Consider the following 21,922-nt stretch of genomic DNA (forward strand, 5'->3'; position numbering starts at 1 on the left):
TTTAATGAAAATCGATGGTCTTCTGTACACAGATAAACAGAGGTGAGATTAGGTGACTATGTTTTGCCCCACTGTAAACAGTTCAACATAGACTTTTGACTCAAATCCTACTTGAATATTCACTAAAAGACATTTTTGAGAAATGGAAGGAAAAATAGGAAAAGCTCTTTGGATCCAACAACAGATTCAAAATTGTTTAGAACTACTGCTTCAGTGGGGTGGGGGTAGGGTGGGGGAAGTGGGCTTCTGATTAATTAAAACAAGTACAAATTGTAACCAGTGTCTGTTTACTCTGAAGGTCTATAATGCTGAATCATAATATACAACAGTACTGCGTATACATAATAAAAAACAATACTAGGCTGCCTGTGGCAAGTAGATAGTAAAAAAAAAATCCTCTTCTTTTCTCCATTGCCAGGCAAACAGGAAAGCTGGCAAAGGATGTGAGTCCACTGTCAAAGCTCATGGGAAGCTATTTCTAACCTGGCCATGGAAAAATGCTTGAGCAATCACGTCTTTTGCAAATAAGACATTCTGCTTGTGCTGACATTATTCCTTGGAAAATCTGAATTTTCAACTGCCTTATGGGAAAATTTATCATGTTAAGACAAGCCTAAGGCCAATCACCCTCCATCTGGCAATTGCTTATGTCTGCATTACCTGTAATGGGCTCTAGGCTGCCTATCAAATAAAGAACAACACATAAAGACTACTAGTGTTCAGTGTTTACACCACGTGGTCCCGATCTACCTTTCCAGTCTTACACCTTGTATGTACTGTCTGCTCTAGCTTTCTGAGGCTTATGTGTCTTTGCTCATGCTCCCCTCTAGAATATCTATTCTCATGTCTCCCCATATTCAAATACTACCTATTCCTCAGGTGCAGCACAACCTCCTCCAGGAAGCCCACTCTGAGTCTCTGGTAATTAATTAATTCTCTGGTAGTATTCTGAAGCCTAGATGATATAAGAACCTGGCGACAAGCAATACCTGATTCACAACTTGGGCCAAAGTCACCTATCTTGGAAGAGAGTTATACACACAGATAATGACAGACGGAAGATAAAATGCTCCTTTATCACCAGAACCTCTCAGTTAATCATCGTGTCCAATTCTTTGCAGGCCCACGGACTGAGGCCCACCAGGTTCCTCTGTCAGTGGAATTTTCCAGGCAAGAACACTACAGCAGGTTGCCATTTTCTACTCCAAAGCATCTTCCTGTACTAGGGATCGAACCCATTATCTTTTGAATCTCCTGCATTGCCAGGTGAGTTCTTTACCACCTGTGCCACCTGGAAAGCCACTTTACCCCTAGTATTTGAATATGGGGAGACATGAGAATAGATCTCAAAGGAAATGTATTGCCTCCAATGTAAAGCCAAAATGGAAAATCAAAATTAATAAATGTGTAGTTAAATTCACACCTCCAAATGTCTGTCAATTTCATTCATGGTTAAATTTCAGTTCAGTTCATTTGCTCAGTTGGGTTCGACTCTTTGCGACCCCATGGACTGCAGCACTCCAGGCCTCCCTGTCCATCACCAACTCCTGGAGTCCACTCAAACTCATGTCCATGGAGTCAGTGATGTCATCCAACCATTTCATCCTCTGTCATCCCCTTCTCCTCCTACCCTCAGTCTTTCCCAGCATCAGAGTCTTTTCCAATGAGTCAGGTCTTCGCATCAGTTGGCCAAAGTAGTGAACTTTCAGCTTCATCATCAGTCCTTCCAATGAATATTCAGGACTGATTTCCTTTAGGATGAACTGGTTGGATCTCCTTGCAGTCCAAGGGACTCTTAAGAGTCTTCCCCAACACCACAGTTCAAAAGCAACAATTCTTCGGTGCTCAGCTTTCTTCATAGTCCAACTCTCACATCCATACATGACCACCGGAAAAACCACAGCCCTGACTAGACGGACCTTTGTCGGCAAAGTAATGTCTCTGCTTTTTAATATGCTGTCTAGATTGGTCAAAACTTTCCTTCCAAGGAGTAAGCGTCTTTTAACTTCATGGCTGCAGTCAGCATCTGCAGTGATTTTGGAGCCCCAAAAAATAAGTCTGACACTGTTTCCACTGTCTCCCCATCTATTTCCCATGAAGTGATGGGACCAGATGCCATGATCTTCGTTTTCTGAATGTTGAGCTTGAAGCCAACTTTTTCACTCTCCTCTTTCACTTTCATCAAGAGGCTTTTTAGTTCCTCTTCACTTTCTGCCATAAAGGTGGTGTCATCTGCATATCTGAGGTTATTGATATTTCTCCCGGCAATCTTGATTCCAGCTTGTGCTTCTTCCAGCCCAGTGTTTCTCATGATGTACTCTGCATATAAGTCAAATAAGCAGGGTGACGATATACAGCCTTGATGTACTCCTTTTCCTATTTGGAACCAGTCTGTTGTTCCATGTCCAGTTCTTACTGTTGCTTCCTGACCTGCATACAGGTTTCTCAAGAGGCAGGTCAGGTGGTCTGGGATTCCCATCTCTTTCAGAATGTTCCACAGTTTATTGTGATCCACAGGATACTAAATGTAATCTCTGTAGCATCAGGTGAGAGAAACAGGTATACAATGAAGTAATATGTGCGCAGTGCCATAATATGATTAAAATAACACAAGGTTAAGAGTTCTGACCAGAGTCAGACTGTCTGGGCCCATCCCAGCTCTACCTGTTACTATCTTATTGGGAATAAATGAAATACAACCTTATAAATTTATAGAACAGTGAGTATACAGGGTAAACATCCAATAAATAGTCACTATTTGTTCCTGTTTTTAATGCCTAGATGCCATCATCTACCTAGGAATGTGATGGGCAAGATGGGAAGGGCCTTTTAAGCTAGAAGAATGTGTACAAAAGACACAGTATCACAAAAGAGCATGCAACAATGCAGGGATGTTAAGAGCTTAACACATTATTGACTGGAGGCCTTTTACAGCCATGGTGTTAGTTTCTGCAAATGTCCCCTGCCAATAATTGTTAATATATGCTGAAGCCAAGGGTGTACACAGAATTGCAGGAGTTGAGGCTGGATGGGAAGGGAGGATCCAGTTATGCCATGCAAATGAGTTTAGAGTGAATCCTGTATAGGCAACGGAAAGCCGCAGAAGCATTCTAAGCAGGAAAAGGACATGATTAGATGTGCTTCAGAATGACCACTCTGAATGGAACGAGGACAAGAAAGCAAGCAGAAGGAATAGTTAAAATGTTACTGTAAAAGTCCATGCAAATCATCATGAGGGTCCAAAGCACAGCACCAGTGATAAAGGTGAAGGAAAAGAGATGAAAAGTTTATTAACTGGAACATCAATAGGATGAAGTTATGTGCTTCAGTCTTGAATAGTTTGGTTATACAGCAGCAACAGAACTGTACTCCAGAACCTTAAGAAAATTAATTTATCCTGAGTTAGAAGATAGAGCTGCAAAGAGTCTTGGTGAGACATTCTACTGTTGACTAGTCTGAGGATATCCTAGGGGAGACGTGACAGAGGTCAGTGCTCTTCCAAGTGTAACGTGTAGATCTGCGCCATTTGTGAACTGCTTATTATTGGTCTGCACCAAGATAAAGTGCTAGTACTGGAAACAATACATCAACTTCATCATGCGTCAGTTCAGTTCAGCTGACAATTTTTTGCAGCAAGACTTTCTTGAAGAAAGCAGTGAGCTGATTTACATTCTAGTGAAAGTTCCTTATTTCCTTGTGGACCTGTGACAAACCATTAACTAACTGCACCAGTGTGAGACCACCCCTTCAGCAATACTGATGTTTGGATTAGACATTTGGTGACAGGTGTATCCTGGAGCTCCAGATTTGAGAATGGAAGTGTAGAGATCATCAGTGGCAAGGAGGCTTAAACAACAGAAATTTACCGTCTTATAGCTGTTGGAGGGTCAGCATCTTCTAAGGACTGAATGAAGAACACACTTCATGCCTGTACCCTAGCTCCTGGCCATCCTTGGTGTCCCTTGCCTGTAGAAGGGTCACTCCAATCTCTGTCTTCCTCTTCACATGGTGTTCTCCCTGTGTACTTCCTCTATGTCCAAATTTCCCCATTCAATAAGGATACCAGTCATCATGGATTAGGGTCCACTCTAGGTTTTAAAGTTTTAACCTGGCTTAAAACTCAACATTCAAAAAATGAAGATCATGGCATCTGGTTTCATTACTTCATGGCAAATTGATGGGTAAAAGGTAACAGTGTCAGATTTCATTTTCTTGGGCTCCAAAATCACTGTGGGCAGTGACTGCTGCTACAAAATTAAAAGACGCTTGCTCCTTGGAAGAAAAGCTAGTATAAACTTTAGACTGTATATTAAAAAGCAGACACATCGCTTTACCGACAAAGGTCCGTACAGTTAAAGTTATCATTTTTCCAGTAGTGTATGGATGTGAGAATTGGATCATAAAGAAGGCTGGGTGCTGAAGAATTGATGTTTTCAAACTGTGGTGCTGGAAAAGACTCTTGAGAGTCCCTTGGACAGCAAGGAGATCCAACCAGTCCATCCTAAAGGAAATCAACCCTGAATAATCACTGGAAGGACTAATGCTGAAGCTGAAACTCTAACACTTTGGTCCCCTGATACGAAGACCTGACTGATTGGAAAGACCCTGATGCTGGGAAAGATTGAGGGCAGGAGGAGAAGGGGACGACAGAGGACGAGATGGTTGGATGGTATCATTGACTCAATGGACATGAGTTTGAGCAAACTCAGGGAGATGGAAACTCAGGGAAATCCGGCCTGCTGCAGTTCATGGCATCACAGAGAGTTGGACATGACTCAGTGACTGGACAACAGCAATGACCTCATCTTAACTAATTACATCTACAAAGACCTTATTTCCAAATAAGGTCCCACTGTGAGGTACTGCAGGTTAGGATTTCAACATACGGATTTTTGGGGAGACATAATCAAGCCATAAAGAGAGTCAAGGGTGGAGATGTGAAAAACACTAATATTTAAGATTCAGATGCTCACCATATACTGCCTTACATTATGAGCTCTGTTCATTGCTGATGGACTTCAACGTCTCAATCTGATTGATAGGTTCTTAGAAACCAGGAAGGTTGTCTGAAACGTCTTTCCACATTTTGCCTGCAGGAGTTAGTGAATTTCTTGTATGTAGAAGTGGTACAAAACAATGCCGTTTGATGATGTATAACAAACAAAAATTGAATATGGAAGAGTCCCCAAGAACTGTTTTGAACACAGTATGTTGTGACATTCGCTGCCTTATAGACAACATTTGCTGTACTTGTCAGAAAAATAACCAAAGGAGATGTTCAAGATATATTTTAACTCATTTGCTTAAACAACTCTATGCCTACCATCCCCACCAAAAGGCTGTTCTGCATGGGCAACAGAAGGCACAATTATTTGCAAGATTTTTCAATGTTTTCCCTTTGCTTTCTTCAGTCACACAGTAGCTTCTCTGTAGCACTGTGCACATTTGCCAAAATCCCATTGTCTTTCTGAAAGCAGTACAGCCTCTAGAGGGTTTGAAACTTAGCCTATGCTCCCCCAAAACTTAGTGATTAAAAAAGAAGTTAACTGCAAAGTTATCTGAGAACTTTCCTACTGTATGAAAAAACAGGCTGATATTTTCCTCCCATAGGCTACAGAGGACATCAATATATTATCAGTTTATTCAACATCTCTTAATTTTAGAAGGATAGTCAGAATCTGGAGACACTTGGAGGGCTGATCATTCAATGTATTTTTCAAGACTCTCAGATGTTAACTCTGCTTGTTTAAATGAAAGGAGTGGCTTAGCAAAGATAATTTTCCCTTTGATTAGTGAAAAGCATCAGGAAAAGCCACACCTAAGCAGTTTTACTTTACAGATATTTTACACCCATCTTATACTCTTACTACCTCATCCAATATGCAAAAGCACTAGAGTCATTATTTATTTACATGCTAACTATACTCAAAAAGGACTTTGGACAGCATACAATGACAGAGAAAGTAGAGCCAAAATCCCATAAAAGAATAAAAGTAGGGAAAAGAAGCATATTTGCTTACATCTAAATATGTAGAACTTGGATTTTATTATGTAATTCTGACAATATTGAGATTGAATATTTTCAACAGCCTAACTTTCTCTAGTACTGCTGACTACTCATTATTTTTTTTCCCCCTCAGAAAGAATTAAGTCAAATAAGACATATGCCCAATATGTTAGTTCTCACCTTGGCTTAAGATTTGGCCACTTAAACACACCCTATGGTGATTGAGCGTCTGTCTGCAATGCAGGAGACCTGGGTTCGATTCCTGGGTTGGGAAGATCCCCTGGAGAAGGAAATGGCAACCCACTCCAGTACCCTTGCCTGGAAAATCCCATGGACGGAGAAGCCTGGTAGGATACAATCCATAGGGTCGCCAAAGAGTCAGACACAACTGAGCGATTTTCACTTCATACATGGTGATTCAAGTTCAACTGAGATTCGGTCACTATGAGAAATTCCTAATTGATTATGGTCTTTGAAAGAAAACTTTCCTCTATAACAGATCTAGAAATTTGTCAGTTGTTGGTATAAATAAACCAGACTAGGGAGACAATTGATGGTATGTTTCTACAACATAAATTATTTTGAAAACATGGAATAATTGGCTTACCCTCCATGCTTTCCAATAAGATTTTATAAAAGTATGTAAATTGTTTGTCCATGATCAAGACAGACTATAAGACTCCTTCATATCCACTCATTAGAAACTTTCTAGGAAATAAAGCATCAGTGCAGAATTTCAACAGTCAATGTTTACAAGCATCTACTATGTTCCAGGCACTGTTTTAGGAGATGGGGAATCAAAAAGGAATAAAAATGTGGTCCCCATCTTTGACATTCCTAGTGGGTGAGAGGCACTCACAGAACAGGTAATTTAAATATATAGGAAGAAAAGTAGAAACAGACTAGGGAATTATAGGAGCACTTAACTCAATATAAAGTTTTGGGTACGATTACTTGAAGAAGGTAATACCTGAGTTAATTAAGGGACAAACAAGAGCAAATCAAGTGAAGACAGGTAGAAAGTTGTTCTAACAACAGAAAGAGCATGAGCAAAGGCACTGTAGTATGAAATAGTGTGGGGGCATTTGGTGGATAAAAATGCAAGAAAGCTCTTATTGGATTGGCCAAAACGTCTGTTTGGGATTTTCTGTCACACGGAAAAACCAGAACTTTGTTTGCCAACCCAATACTATCACTGGTAATATTTGTTCAACATTTATCACACATTAAGGGCTTATTAAGCAGTTAACATGTTTTTTTTCTTGCAATCCTCACTATTATTTCCCCCCATTTTATACAGGAAGGAACTAAGAGAGATTGGATAATACACCGAAGGTCACACAGCTACTAGGTCAAAAAACTGGCTAGGCATTTGAAACAGAGACTAATGACCTACAGAGTTAATGAAGTGTCACAACAAGAAGGAATAGTCAAGTATTGTACTCTCAACCTCACCTACTCTGTAGATGATGCTGTAATGGTAACCATTTATTCCTGGGTCTACTTATCATATCAATAAGGATAATGATCATAAGGATGATAGCAATATTGCATATAAGGCATACTATGGTCAGCACTTCACATACAGTCCTTTCACAGATTAAAAAAAACCCACAAAACTGTACCTATCAAATTAGCAAAAAGAAGAACACTTACGTACTACTCACCACATGCCAGGCATTGTTCTAAGAGCTTTACTATTTTAGCTCACTTACTTTTCACAAGAACTAAATGATGGAGACACCATTACTATCCCTACTTTATTGATGAGTAAACTAAGCCAGAGTGTTTAAGTAAGTTGTCCCAAATCACAGAGCCTGCTTGAGGTATATCCAGAAGAGCAAACATAGGCATTGAACTTTCAGAATCTATGCTCTTTCCTGCACTATACATCATATGTCAAAAGCAACGGCCAGGCTTTAAATCACTGACTGACTTCATCACCTTTTCTTTGCCTGCTAACAACAGAGAAGTAATTCTTTCACATGGTTGGATGGACAAATGAAAAAATAATAAGGTAATTCTGACTGTCAGCCCTCCAATTCTGTAGAAACTATAAATCTGATCCCAGTAGAGAAACACCTGCCAGAGACAGGTAACACAGAGTTCCAAATTCCAGATCTTTTTCTTGGATGCATTACAGAGGCAAGGGTCAGACAGTCAGTATTACAGCATCAATGGCAAGAAGACACAGTGTTGGAAAGAATAAGATTGCTGCTGTCCTACCAATCAAATTTCTATGATGTTCCTCTTACAACAAGCATACTTTATTTATTTAAAGTGATTAACATTCCATTATTTAAATGAAGACTAATAGTCTTATTTCTGTTGCTTTTTGCAGATTCATTAAAAACTCAGCTCAGCTATATTTTCCAGTTATAAGAGGAGCCAGAAACACAAATTTTTGCATGTAATATCTTGACAGTTTTAAATGTTGAGAACGAATTCAAATTTTTGAAAAATATAGACAAAAATATACTTTCAGTCCATTTCATCCCATAAACTGAATCTCTTGCATGGTCTGTAGCCTTGTAATCTTTTAAGACTTAATCTCCTCACCGAAAAACACAAAGTGAACTCTAACTTCATCTCAAATTCTTTGAAGACAATGCCTTATTTTATAATGTCAAAACATACCAAATACAAATTTGAATGAAATTACGTCTTGATACAGAGAAGGCAATGGCAAGCCACTCCAGTACTCTTGCCTGGAAAATCCCATGGATGGAGGAGCCTGGTGGGCTGCAGTCCGTGGGGTCGCTAAGGGTCGGACATGACTGAGCGACTTCACTTTCACTTTTCACTTTCACACATTGGAGAAGGAAATGGCAACCCACTCCAGTGTTCTTGCCTGGAAAATCCCAGGGAAGGAGGAGCCTGGTGGGCTTCCGTCTATGGGGTCACACAGTCTCAGATACGACTGAAGTGACTTAGCAGACTTAGCAGTAGCAGCACGTCTTGATAATGAGTGACCTCATTGCCCAGAAAGAAATATCAACTATTATATATCAAATATGATATACAAATGTGACAGTAGAGATTATTTGAGGGTTCCCTATCCCCTCTTCATAAGGCAGATGTAGAAATTATCCCAAAGACAGACAATGACTTTCCTGCAATCGGTGGTTTATTAGTGGCAGACTTTGAGCTCAAACACAGGTTTCAATACATAACCTTTCTTCTCATCAACCAGCTTTCTTCATTGTTAAGGAAGTCATTTGAACTCCTAGACCCAGCCATGACTGCATCTTGCTCTGGATTTTTAAATTACGTGCACCAATAATCCTTTCTTGTCCCCTTATTTTCCTATTGATGTAGCCATTTCAGTTGGGTTTATGTCATTTAGAACCAAAAGAATGGGATGATTAATCCCAGAAACAGTGACTCCCTTCCACAATCCTCCTACATCATGCTTTTCTCCTAACTGGAATACCTGCCTTTCCTTATGGTTACACAAATCATGCAAATTTTTTAAGACCTAGTGAAATTGACCAGGATCCCATGGGGCTTCTGGACACAGAAGGCTTTATGTGCCCAGCACCTTGTCCCGCGCAAAGTACACCCTCTTTCTTGTTTGTACAAAACAGGCTTAAAGCCTCCACGATTCTCCCTGAGTTCCAAAGGGTAAGGTTCAAACAGTTCTAATCAAGGAAGCGAAGGGATGCAGAGACAAAGGAGGACCAGTCAAGAAACAATAGCATAGTCTTGGGACAGGCGCCTGCCTCAAGGGATATACAGAACAATATCTTTCAGCTCCTCTATGGAAACAGAGCCTCACAATAAATGGAAGATGCTAACTACTTGATGAAACAATCTTTATTCCAGAGAAAAGGTCAGGAGATCACCTGAGGCCAGATTAACGCCCTGCACATACCCTGTTCTTTATCAGCAACCGCATCCTTGAACCATTGCTATAAAACTCACCAAATTCCTCCAGGTTGGGACATGCAGTTTTGAAGGGCACAAGACCACTGTGTTCCCCCCTTGCTTGGAAAAGCAATAAATCTGTTCCTTTCTACTTCACCCCGAACTCTGTCTCCGAGATTTGATTTGGCACCAGTGCACAGAAGCTGAGTTTTTGCTATCGCTCACCCTAGTCTACTTCCCCCATGAAGATTTTCACTACTGCTATATCCAATCCTACGTGTGCACGCACCTGCACACACACATGCATACTCTCTCTCCCCCTCTCCTACTTTAGTATTTGTAATCCAGTCCAGTTCCAGTTCAGTTGCTAAGTCGTGTCCGACTCTTTGCGACCCCATGAATCGCAGCACGCCAGGCCTCCCTGTCCATCACCAACTCCCGGAGTTCACTCAAACTCATGTCCATTGAGTTGGTGATGCCATCCAGCCATCCCATTCTCTATCTTCCCTTTTTCCTCCTGCCCTCAATCTTTCCCAGCATCAGGGTCTTTTCCAATGAGTCAGCTCTTCACATCAGGTGGCCAAAGTATTGGAGTTTCAGCTTCAACATCAGTCCTTCCAATGAACATCCAGGACTGATCTCCTTTAGGATGGACTGGCTGGATCTCCTTGTAGTCCAAGGGACTCTCAAGAGTCTTTTCCAACATCACAGTTCAAAAGCATCAATTCTTCGGCAGCATCTTACAATTAAACACTACCTTATTCTCAACTTATGTGACATCTTCCAATGCAGAACAGAAACTCCTTAATGCAGAATCATACCTCACAACTATCTTCCAGTTCTTCAAAAAGCCTGGGAGAATATTTGGTGCAATGAATAACTGGTCTTTCTTAGAACTTAGGTCTAAGTAAGTAAAACACCCCTGATCATTCCAACTTAAGTTGTATAAACACTTGGCCCCAAATACTGGCTATATTTTAATTTGACAATCTATGGTTATATATTAAGTCTGCTTTTTTTTCCAAGGAAAAAGACCTTGGAATTATTTGACTTTCACTACTTCACACAGTACAGTTTTTCAGGAATGAGAGATTTAATTTCCTTTGTTGTTCAGTCCAGTTTTAGGGAAGCAAAAGGCTATCTATTGCAAGTGTGTAATGAGGCAAGAACTTCTCTTATTACTTTTTTGGTTTTTTGTATCTTCAAAATGCCTCTTCTAGTACCAGTGCATAACAGTTCCTACCCATTGCACCAAGACGATTGGGGCTTGGGGGTCAATGCCAAAAAGCAGATTTAAAGAATTCAATTCTTTTCCTGAAGAAGAGAAAAACATAATTCTTTTTGAAGGAATCCTGTTTGAACAGTCATTTAGTTTTCTCAAAAGGTGAAAATATTTTATTTTCTAAAATGCAAATTGTATGCTGCATTCACAATGCAACCCTTCTGATATTTGAAGAGTAGAGCTAACCTAAGTGCCTCAAAGCATATCTGAATGAATGAATCACCACTATTGATTTAAAATACACACACACTCAGACACATATTTAGTAACCTAGCACTTGATCTTAAATTTTATGAAAGTTATGGGCTTTTGAGTCATAGTTGAACAACAAAGTCAAAGAAGTTAATGAATAAAGATGGAATTTCTCTGGCTAACAGTGAGTCAACTTTAGCCATAATTTTAGAGTAAAATATAAGCTGAATCACATGGAAATGAGTAACTTGATGACTAGACCAAATGTGTTGCAAGTTCAAGTCCTCTTGAATGAAGAATTCATATAGAAGAGATACAATTTTAGTATTGCCCCTTTCTCTCATCATATATTGGGTTGGCCAAAAGTTCCTTTCAAGTTTTCTATAAGATGGTAAAGAAAAACTTGAAAGAACTTTTGGCCAATCCAGTATATACAGGTGTTGTTGTTATTTAGTTGCCCAGTTGTGTTCAAGTCTTTCGACCCCATGGACTGTAGCATGCCAGGCCTCCCTATCCCTCACCATCTCCCGAAGTTTGCCCAAGTTCATGTCCATTGCATTGGTGATGCCATGATGTATATTTCTGTGTATGTAAACACATACAGGTGGTCAAGTGGTAAAGAATCCACCCATCAACGCAGGAGACGCAAGAGAGATGGGTTCCACGCCTGAGTCAGAAAGATCTCCTGTAGTAGGAAATGGCAACCCGCTCCAGTATTCTTGCCTGGAAACTTTCAAGGACAGAAGAGCCTGGCAGGCTACAGTTTATCAGGTTGCAAAGAGCTGGGCATGACTGAGCACACACGTACATAATACATACAGACACACATGTATACACACCTACATATGCACTCATAATTCATTCTGGACATCTGTAATCCAGGCATTACAAATAGTTCCTAGCCAAGTTGAAAAAAAAACAAACAAGTCATGTCAATTTACACATTACACAGAATTGTTTACAGTGCCTGCTTTACATTCCCTCAGGAACATCTATAAGTAGGTAGTTCACATGAGGCAGCCACTCATCACCATTACTACGTGATTTAGAAACATATGGTGTTGCTCTGTCATGCCAGCTTCTAGGTATTCACTCTAGCATTCTGAGAAAAAAGAGAAAAAAAAAAAAAGCTCAGAACTGTTTTTCAAATTATCATTTATCAGCTGCTAAAACATACATTGTGACAGCCTGATGACTAGGTTTTTGTTGTGGTCATAAATTATCATTACCAACACACTATATTTAGATTTACAGTAGTACAAGGAAAATATACCTAAAAATGACAACATTGAAATTTAGCAAGACCCTGTGCAGTTTCTGGGTATAAATCCTTTCTGTGTTCATTTCTTTTTTTGTAGGAAATAGACTTTATGTAACCTCCAGGACCTCCCCTGTGTTCCAAAGAGCAGGTTCTAACCCATGCTAATCAGAAAAGGGAGGGGATGCAGAGACAAGGGAGCTGCAGTCAAGAAACAAGCCTTGGGTCACAGGTACTGGTTCTTCTTCAAGGAATATATCGACAGGATGGCTCAGTGGTAAAGAATCCACTTGCCAATGCAGGAGCTGTGGGTTCGACTCCTCATCCAGGAAGATCCCCTGGAGAAGGAAACAGCAACCCACTACAGTATTCTTGCCTGGGAAATCCCGAGAACAGAGGAGCCTGGAGGGCTACACTCCACAGGGTCTCAAAGAGTCAGACACGACTGAGCACACATGCAACACTATCTTTGAGCTCTTTTGGAGAACTAAAGCCCCCACCCGGGGTGTGGGGCGGGGATGGCAACTTCAGGCTGATGCAAGATTCCCAGAGCACCACCCTGTTAACTTGTCACCAACCAATCAGAGGAAAGTCACACAGTCTGCAACCTTCATCCTAAATTCTGCCTATAAAAACCTTTTCCAAAGCCATCGGGGAATTCAGGGGTTTTGAGCTCCAGCCACTGGGTCTCTTTGGTTGGCCCTGCAATAAACCTTTCTCTGCTCCAAACTCCAATGTTTGGTTTATTTGACTTCACTGTACATCAGGCACATGACCTTATTCTCTAACAATATTTTCACATAGTTCGTTTCAAATCCCTTCTTTTAACTGGAAAGATTGAAAACCTAGGCATTCTCTTTCCCAGTAAAAGTGAAGCCTAAGTAATTTATGTAATTAACTATCAGAATGATCCAGCAATGGCATCTTTTCCCTCTGTTCCTTCCCAATTGTTCTTTTGAGCTAAAAAAAAAAAAAAAAAATTTTTTTTTTCCAGCTCAAAGTATATAGAAAGACTGACAACAGTCTGCTGTTCAGATTTACCAGCTAACAGCCGTCTCTCTCCTTCATGAGTGAGTGAGTGAAAGTCACTCAGTCATGCCTGACTCTTTGAGATCCCATGGACTGTAGCCTGCCAGACTCCTCTGTCCATGGGATTCTCCAGGCAAGAATACTGGAGTGGGTAGCTGTAACCTTCTCCAGGTGATCTTCCCAACCCAGGGATCGAACCAGGGTCTCCTACATTGCAGATGGCTTTTTCACCAGTTGAACTACCAGGGAAGCCTTTTCTCTCCTTCAGACTCTTTCAGTTCAGTTCTATTTTCCCCATGTTGATTTTTTTGGGTAGGTGTTCAAAGTGGAAGGGACAGGTCTCTCTCAACTCAAATAGAAATAATCCTGAGTCAAGAAGTACACTAGACATGTTGTCAGGATGCTAGCCTTCTATTTTTCATTTAGAATACTTCTGGCCAGTGTTGCATATTAAAAAGATAGGATTTGAAATCAGAGAACGCCATGCCTAAATTCCCACTCTCTCATCTGTCTACACAGTACTTTAGGCAAATTAGAAAATCTCACTGAGTCTCAGTTTTTTTTTTCTAAAGATGGGGATGGTAATCCTTACATTACTGCTAATTAAAATCTATAGTTTATTTAAATGTCCTTATTTTTTACCTAACTTCCTATTTCTGTTCTTAGATCATTTTAAGTTCTCTTCATAATTCCTACATTGTTAATTATGAGAAGAACATAAAATGATCTAAGAATGGAAATAGGTAGGTAAAACGAAGGACACTTAAATAAATGACAGATTTTAGTAAACAAGGTATAGCTATTGGTTCTTTAATTGTACAACAAGTACCCATACCACTATAAGATAATTATTGAGGAAAACTGTCTGGGTTGTATGGGAACTCTTTATACTATTTTCTCAACTTTTCAGTAAATCTAAGACTCTCCTTAAAAGAAGTCCATTTTTAAAAAATGACTTAAAGTAAGTGCCCTGCACTAGGTAAGTACTTAAAAAACAGTAGCCAATGTCACTATTATCAAGTACACTGCTTGGTTTCCTAAAGTTTATTAAATTCTGTATAATATGGTCTTCCTCCACCCCAACTTTATTGGGATATAATTGACATACAACACTGTGTAACTTTAAGGTGTGATTTGTAACAATGATTTGACAATATGATCTTTCCTTTTCCCCAATTTAGCAATTGCTTTTCATAAGCAGTTCTCTCTGCCCCAGCCCTTACCACTCTATTCACTTTCTCTACATCATTTTTCCTCTTTTTCTAGTTCATCCATTTCTTTTCTACAAACTCATGTTTACTTTATACCTAGTTTTTATTTCACCAAGACTAAATCAATCTTATTTCTTGGCTTTTAATTTTGCCTCCATGATTATGCAAACTTTTACTTTCAATGATGGCTCCTTAAAAAAAAAAGAAAAAAGTTCAAGCTTTCTACTTAGAGAAAAATAGCAGAACAGCTTTTTTTTTTCCCCAAAGAAGCACCAAACGCAAAGATATAGTAATGGGGAAAGCTTGCTTTTTTTTTTTGTAATAAAGAGATAGATATTCAGCGTACCAATACAGACAACAGCCCGGAGGCAGCTTTGCCGGGATATGTATTTAGTCTGCTGCAACAACTAAAAATAGTTTGACCAAATGCCAGTGTTATCAATCTGTCCTGGAGTCCCTCTGATATTAAGGTTATGTGTAAAAACACACCTTACTTGTCCCTCAACCACAACTTTGAATGGATCTGGGTAAAACACACCAGATCAGATCAGAAAAACCAGCCTCATGACGCTCTTTCTCAGGTGGCTGAAGCTTCTATTTAGAAGACCTGGGTCTTTATGAGAATGGATTTCTTTTCCCATTCTGATGCTGGATTTCAGCCCGGATTTGAAGAACAGAGCTAGAGAGCCTTTTGACTGATAAAGGGAAGTTTGTTTCTTAACTTTTCTTTAAGTGACAACAGCTTTTCATTGTCAAAAAAACAGGACATCTTTAGTGGGTGCCATTATTAATGGGAGAGATTGTGGAGATGGAATTTCCCCTGCTATAAAGACACAATTACCGAAATAATTTCAACCTTAAGCTTGAAATAGCAGGCCCTGTGAACCCAAGCCTCAACCTTAAAAGACTATCCAAAAACTTTTATGGTTCTGAAAATACTTTTGCTCTAGGATAGTTCAAAATACACATGGAAAAAGCAAGGAACCACTGATGAGGGGGTGGGGATTAAGCAAGGAGTGTGTAGCCCACCTGTTCTTTTTCAACCAGGAAATGAATTTTATCTTTAATAAAACTGATAACCAAGCTTGTGATAGGTGAAATAAATCATCACTTCTGGGTGGTTTGTGTACATATACATGCAAAATAAACAGAGAAATCTGTGCTAACTCAAGATAAGGCTGGATAAATATAGGAAAACCTAACACTCTACTCCAGGCAACAGATAAATCAGTCTTAAATGGCACCAACCCAGAAACCCTCTATTTTAAGAAACTGGTCTCAGTAACCTCTGAGGGGGTTAGAGCTGACTTTAATCGCCCCTCACACCGCCCCTCTGGGGGCTTCACTGACTTCTCTGTTAGTTCAGCTGTGGCAGACTCATCTAAAAGACAGAATGAGATGCTAACTTGCTTCACAACTCACTCCAGCTGAGTACCCGACTCCTCTTTTGGTCCACCGCCCTCGACCTGCATTAACTAATCCCTCCTTTCTCTGGCTGGAGAACAGCTGATAGAAATAGGCACTTTTTTTCACATCAAAGGCAGCCCGGAACTGTCTTAGCCTTACCCCAACCTCAGACACAAAAAGCTTTTTGATGCTCATAATTACAAGGCTTTTTCCAGCTGCACTTTATCAAGCTAGTAGTGGCAGGGCTTGGAGGGCCTAGAAGAGCCAGAAGGTGGCGGCGAAGTCACCTTGGGAAAAGAAGGGGGTCAAAGGGAGGAAGACAGGGGCTGACCCAGGGAGAAGGAGCAGTTGTGCCTGCCTTGCTCTGGGGTGAGTGAGCAAGGGCAAGGGAGACTGGAAGGAAGCCCAGCCAGAGTGAAGCGGTGTTCCAAGTACCCCCAAATCGACCCTAATCTGTGATCATCTGACCCGGCTGGAGGGAAGCGGGTGCCCTTCACAGTGTCACGGGAAGCTTCGCCTTCCGGGCTCGCTTTCTCTCGCCTGCCCCTGCGGTGGCTCTCTGCCGGGGTTAGCCTGAGCGCGGCTCGGAGGCGCTCCGCTTGCTCCATACCGGAGCCCCCACCTACCGGGCGCCCCTGCCCGCCCTGCGCACGCCCAGAGGGCGGGCCGGGAGTTGAGCGCAGCCGCCGGCCGCTCGAGAGTGCTGGGAGCCCTGCAAGAGAGCCAGGCCTCTCTGGGCGCCGCCGGCTGCAAGTCACTCTCCGAACCTCCCCGGCCACAAAGCAGAACTTGCCCGCCTCGCTCCCCAGCAGGGAGGCCGAGGCACAGCGTGCTGCGCTCCAGGACCCTTGCTGGTCTTGGGCAGCTCCTGGTGCGCTCCGGGCTGGGCTAGGCGAGGCCTGGCCGCGGAGAGGGGGCCTTGTGACCCCTTCCCCGGGGCGCGGTCTCCTCCTCCTCCAGCTCCTCCTCGCCAGCTGCGCCGCCAGCTCCCATTGTTCGCCCCGCCTGCCTGGCAACGTCCCGGAGCTACTCTGGGCCCCCCAGGCGCACCTACCTTCTGCTGCCGGCGAGCCATGTCGGTGGGTTGCTTGGCGTTGAAGGGGTAGGCGATGCAGCGCATCACGAACACATAGAGCTGCAGCCTCTTCTTCCTCTCCTCCTCTTCCTTCTGCAGCCGCTCCAACTCCTCCTTCTCCTTCTCGCTCACCACCGACGGGCTAGGGCTGGAGGGTCGGCCGCCACCGGCGCGGCTGCTGGGCTGCAGCCCCCCGGCCCCGCCGCCGCTGCTCGCGCCGCTGCCCCCGCCGCCGCCGGCGCCCAGCCCGGTCCCGGCGCCGGCCCCGCCGCCGCCCCCCAGCCCGGCGCCGCCGCCCGAGCCCTCGCTGGTGCGGCTGGGAGACAGGCGCGCGCCGGACGCGGCCGAGCCGAGCACCTCCTTGCCGCTTTCCTCCTCCACGATCTCATCCGATTCCTCTTCGCTGGATGAAGGGTCCAGCATGGTGGCGCCTGGGGAGGGGGGCTCCCTGGAGCCCCTGGCTTGGGGTGCAAAAGGTGGGGGGCGCTGGAGGCAGCTGGGGGTCGGCTCTCCCGGATGGCCGCTTCACCCCAAATCAGGGAGCAAGCGCGCTACTGCTGAGCCTCAGCCTCGGCCGCGGAGACTGCTTCCTCCGCCCGGCGTTCGAGAGCTGGGCTGTGACCCAGGAGCACCAGGGGAGGAGGGGCGGGGAGAGGTGCGTCCGTGGACCCAAAGTGGGCAAAGGAGGGAGTCAATTGCGAGCCCCGAGCCCACAGCAGGATGCCATCTGCAGCCGCTGAAGGAGGCGCCTCCAGAAAAGATGCCGAGTGTTGCAAGCTGTCGGTGCAGCCTAGAGCCGAAGAGGCATCTTGCCGATTGGGGAGGGAGCGGCGCTTACGTGTTTATTGGCTTAACTCTCCCGTGTCCGCAGCATAAAGGGCGGCTGCAGTGGGCTGGAGCCGGAAGAGCGCGGAGCGTCCCCAAAGTCTCAGAGCTTCCGTAGTGATCCCAGTGCTTTCCCGTCCTCCTCACTCCCACCCCGTTGTGGCTAATTTCCTCCTTGGTGCCCAGCCCTCCTGGTTTCAACGTCTCTCCCCGTCCCGCGAACAAAAAGTTCTTGGGAGAGGAGGAAATAAATCAATCAGTGATGACTTTTTGTCAGCTGTTGGACACACTAAATTCAGAGATCTCACTGAGACGAAGTCGGCGAGATGATATACACAAAAGAAAGGCTATTTGCTATAACCAGCTTTCCTCACATTTTCCTCACCAAACAGCCTGTTTGTCCCACCTGTGTAAACTCCAAAGCCAGCAGTTTACAACATACACCCAACCGTAAAGAAAAGATTTTGAGCGGACTGATGTATCCATCACGCAGCTCAACTCTTTAAGTAGAACCCCCGCCCCTGCCTACTCTGCATTCTTCAGTTCCAATAACTGGTAATACTTTATGCTGAGGTGAGCCTACCATGGAAAGAGAAGGGTTTCTTGTTGCTCAGCTCTTCCTCCATTCTGGCTCGCTAGAGTATCTGGGTGGAGGGTTGGGGACCCCAAAATCAGACAAGGGCACTCTAATACCTGAGTGCAGCGACGTCGAATGCGTTGATTCTGTCGCACTGTCTTCCTTCCTGCTTCTCCGTTATCTATTAATTCAAAGCAGCAGATGGTGCCTTCCTTCCCCCGGCTCCTTTCACTTAAGCCAATAAACCCAGCGCACGGGGGAGCTGGCCAGCGTGCTGAATCTAATCAGCGACCCACAGATAGATTGCAAACAAACCAACACTCTTCACCTTTTGATCTTAGACTATCTAGAGACCTCTCTTGGCCTTCCCTCACCCCATTTATGTATTTTCAATGCTCTAATTACTCATAGATACTCGTGGGAGTTATTGTTGAAGTGTACTGTGCATTTAAAGTTTATATCACATGTCTTTATGTATTTTAAAATTTACCATGACTATCAATACTGTAGGCTTTTATAGTCAAAGGAAGTTTTAGCACCTTTTCACAAAGTGAACACTGTTCTAGGTGCTTGGAGTAGGTGGAATTTTTAGAAGACATTCTCTTAAAGAGTCTATAATCCCCTGTTGGAGATAACAACACAAACACATGAAAAAGATTGACAGTGCTTATTTCAAGGCAACATATAAACAAATCCAAGTTACTAAACTGCTAAAAGCTTGCTTGAATGAAGCAACTAGGAATGGAAGATAATCATATGTTTCTGTAAAAAGAGAGTTAAATTTTAAAGAAATGAACTATATGACTTAATGGTGAAAAGGGAAGATATTATAAGTGGAAAGAGGGATTTGCAAAGCCATGTAATGGAGACAGTATGTGGGTAGGAAATGGGAAGGGAGGAGGAAAGAAAGTTGAAATAATCATCCATCTGGCCAAATTGGGGGGAAGGGGTGGCAGTGGTCATCTTTAGGACACAAAGGAATAAATGGCTAGCTAAGGAGCATGTGACTTCTGCACAGAAGGAAAGACAAAGTCATTTACTAATTAAATATTTCTAAGCAAGATGAGGCATTTGAGTATTATTACATTATGTTCCGGTAGAAGAGTGACCATGAACTCTGTCTTTAGAACCATTTGAAATTCCTCAATCATTGTAATAGACTTTTGTAGTTTTGTATTTTTAACAATGTTTTTCATTAAAACATAAACTCAGTATCTACCCTTTGTTACTCATATAAGCCTATGATTTGGCTATTAAATATGACATTGCTCAGATAACTTTAACAGTCTTCTCAACACACCCATGAGTGTTCAATCAAAGGAGGCAAACAGATTTTACAGGAAATACTTTTATAATTTTTTTTTTCCAAAATGTATGTATTGTTGACTTTTAAAAAGTACATCTTGGGGCTTTCCCGGTGGTTCAGTGGTTAAGATTGCACTTCTACTGCAGGGGGCGTGTGTTCAACCACTGGCTGGGGAACTAAGATCCCATATGCCGTGTGACAAGGCCACACACACACACACAAATACATCCTTTCAAAGATATTTTTTACCTTAGCTGAAAGTTAAATGTCCTTGGAGATATTATAACTTTTGTTTTCTGCTGAAGATAGGATATCCCAGTCTGAACTCCTTAGGCATCTAAACTAGGAATTGTGGCTTTCCTAGATGCAAATTTTGATGAAAAAGGAAGAAAATTATCCCAGAACACATCCAAAGGATGTTAATTATTGTCTGCCTTTTGTTAACATCCATATTCTTCTTTTTAAAAATACAATTCTACCATAGATTCAGATATACATCAGTATTTATATCCTCAAACAAGCTATTTTAGGTGCTTGCATGCTTGCCCCCACCTCCAGTTCTGCTTTGTAGGAAACTTGAATAACCTTAAGGTGATGGAATAAATTTTAGTCAGCCATCTGGAGACCATATCATGAAAGTAGAAGTTATAACAGTGAATTTTTTTAATCCCAGCAAACTCTAGAGGAAATGGAAATGATTGAGACATTAAACTAGGGTTTTGTCATCTGGATCTTGATTATTTCTAGACCTCATTCTCCACTGAAGTGTTCATTATAATTACGTAAAAAGCCACAAGTATGATGGAATAGCTGACTCATTGGCAATCAACATATCTTGGTGAAAAACCATCACTTCTTTATGTCACTCATATAACATATTTCAATCAAATAAACCTGAGTTCAATGCCCATCTTAATGATTTTCTGTGTTTGTTACTAGAGGATAGTTTGGCCAAATAAAATATATATATTTTAAATCTCACAATAAATTTCAGATGTAATCATCTCATCCAATCAATATATATATATTTAAATTTAAGAATAGACATAAATACCCAAAAGGATAAATTTGAACCTTGCCTAAATTCAAGTTAAATGCGTGGGATCTGGACCCAGGCAGTTCTGTCTTTGCCACTTAACAGCAGAGTTATTCTGAGAAAATTGTTCAATGACTCAGATTCAGTTTCCTCATCTGTAAATTGAGGGACAGTAGTACTAACTCACCTTAGAATGACAAGAAAATCAAATTGAATAGTATAAAAAAAGTATTTTTCAACAGACTTTAGGTTTAAGCCTTTTTTTCCACTAAAAGGAGATAAACATGTTTCCGCTGAAAGGAAAAGGACTTCATTTTCCTTATAAATGAAATAAAATTGAACATGCATAACTGGAAGGAAAAACACTAAAAAAAATCAAATAACCCAACTTTCTCACATTATATTAAAAAATAAACTAAAAATGAATTAAAGACTTAATATAAATTAAACCATAAAACTCCTAGAAGAAAACATAGTGTTCACTTTGACACTGACCCTAGAATACTTTGGGGGCTATGTCTCCTCAGGTAAGGGAAACAAAAGCAAAAATAAATGAGAAAAACTGCATCAGACCAAAAGCTTTTGCACAAATAAGGAAACTATGAAGAAAATGAAAAGGCCACCTACTGAATGGGAAAAGATATCTGCAAATGATATGTCTGATAATGGGTTAATATCCAAAATATATGGAGAATTCATACAACTCAACATTAAAAAAAAAAAGATTTAAAAAATGGGGAGAGGGGCTTCCTTGATGGCTCAGTGATAAAGAATCTGCCTGCCAATGCAGGAGACATGAGTTTGATGCCTGGGTTGGGAAGATCCCACATATCAGGGAGCAATTAAGCCT

The 21,922-nt window shown here is 41.8% G+C and overlaps 1 protein-coding gene across 2 annotated transcripts in view; it reads right to left on the reverse strand.

The window, feature by feature from the left end:
- Positions 1 to 18,098, reverse strand: part of CADPS (calcium dependent secretion activator) — a 484,390-nt gene extending 466,292 nt beyond the window's left edge. For both annotated transcript variants that reach the window (XM_088831951.1, XM_088831950.1), the window contains exon 1: positions 17,308 to 18,098. In XM_088831951.1, coding sequence (XP_088688077.1) covers positions 17,308 to 17,751 — 444 coding nt within the window. In that variant the 5' untranslated portion in view covers positions 17,752 to 18,098. The remainder of the gene's footprint in view (positions 1 to 17,307) is intronic.
- Between the last annotated feature and the right edge of the window lie 3,824 nt (positions 18,099 to 21,922).

Source organism: Moschus berezovskii, chromosome 24, assembly GCF_049115385.1.
Source record: "Moschus berezovskii isolate FMDL1 chromosome 24, NW_MosBer_1.0, whole genome shotgun sequence".
Taxonomy (NCBI): domain Eukaryota; kingdom Metazoa; phylum Chordata; class Mammalia; order Artiodactyla; family Moschidae; genus Moschus; species Moschus berezovskii.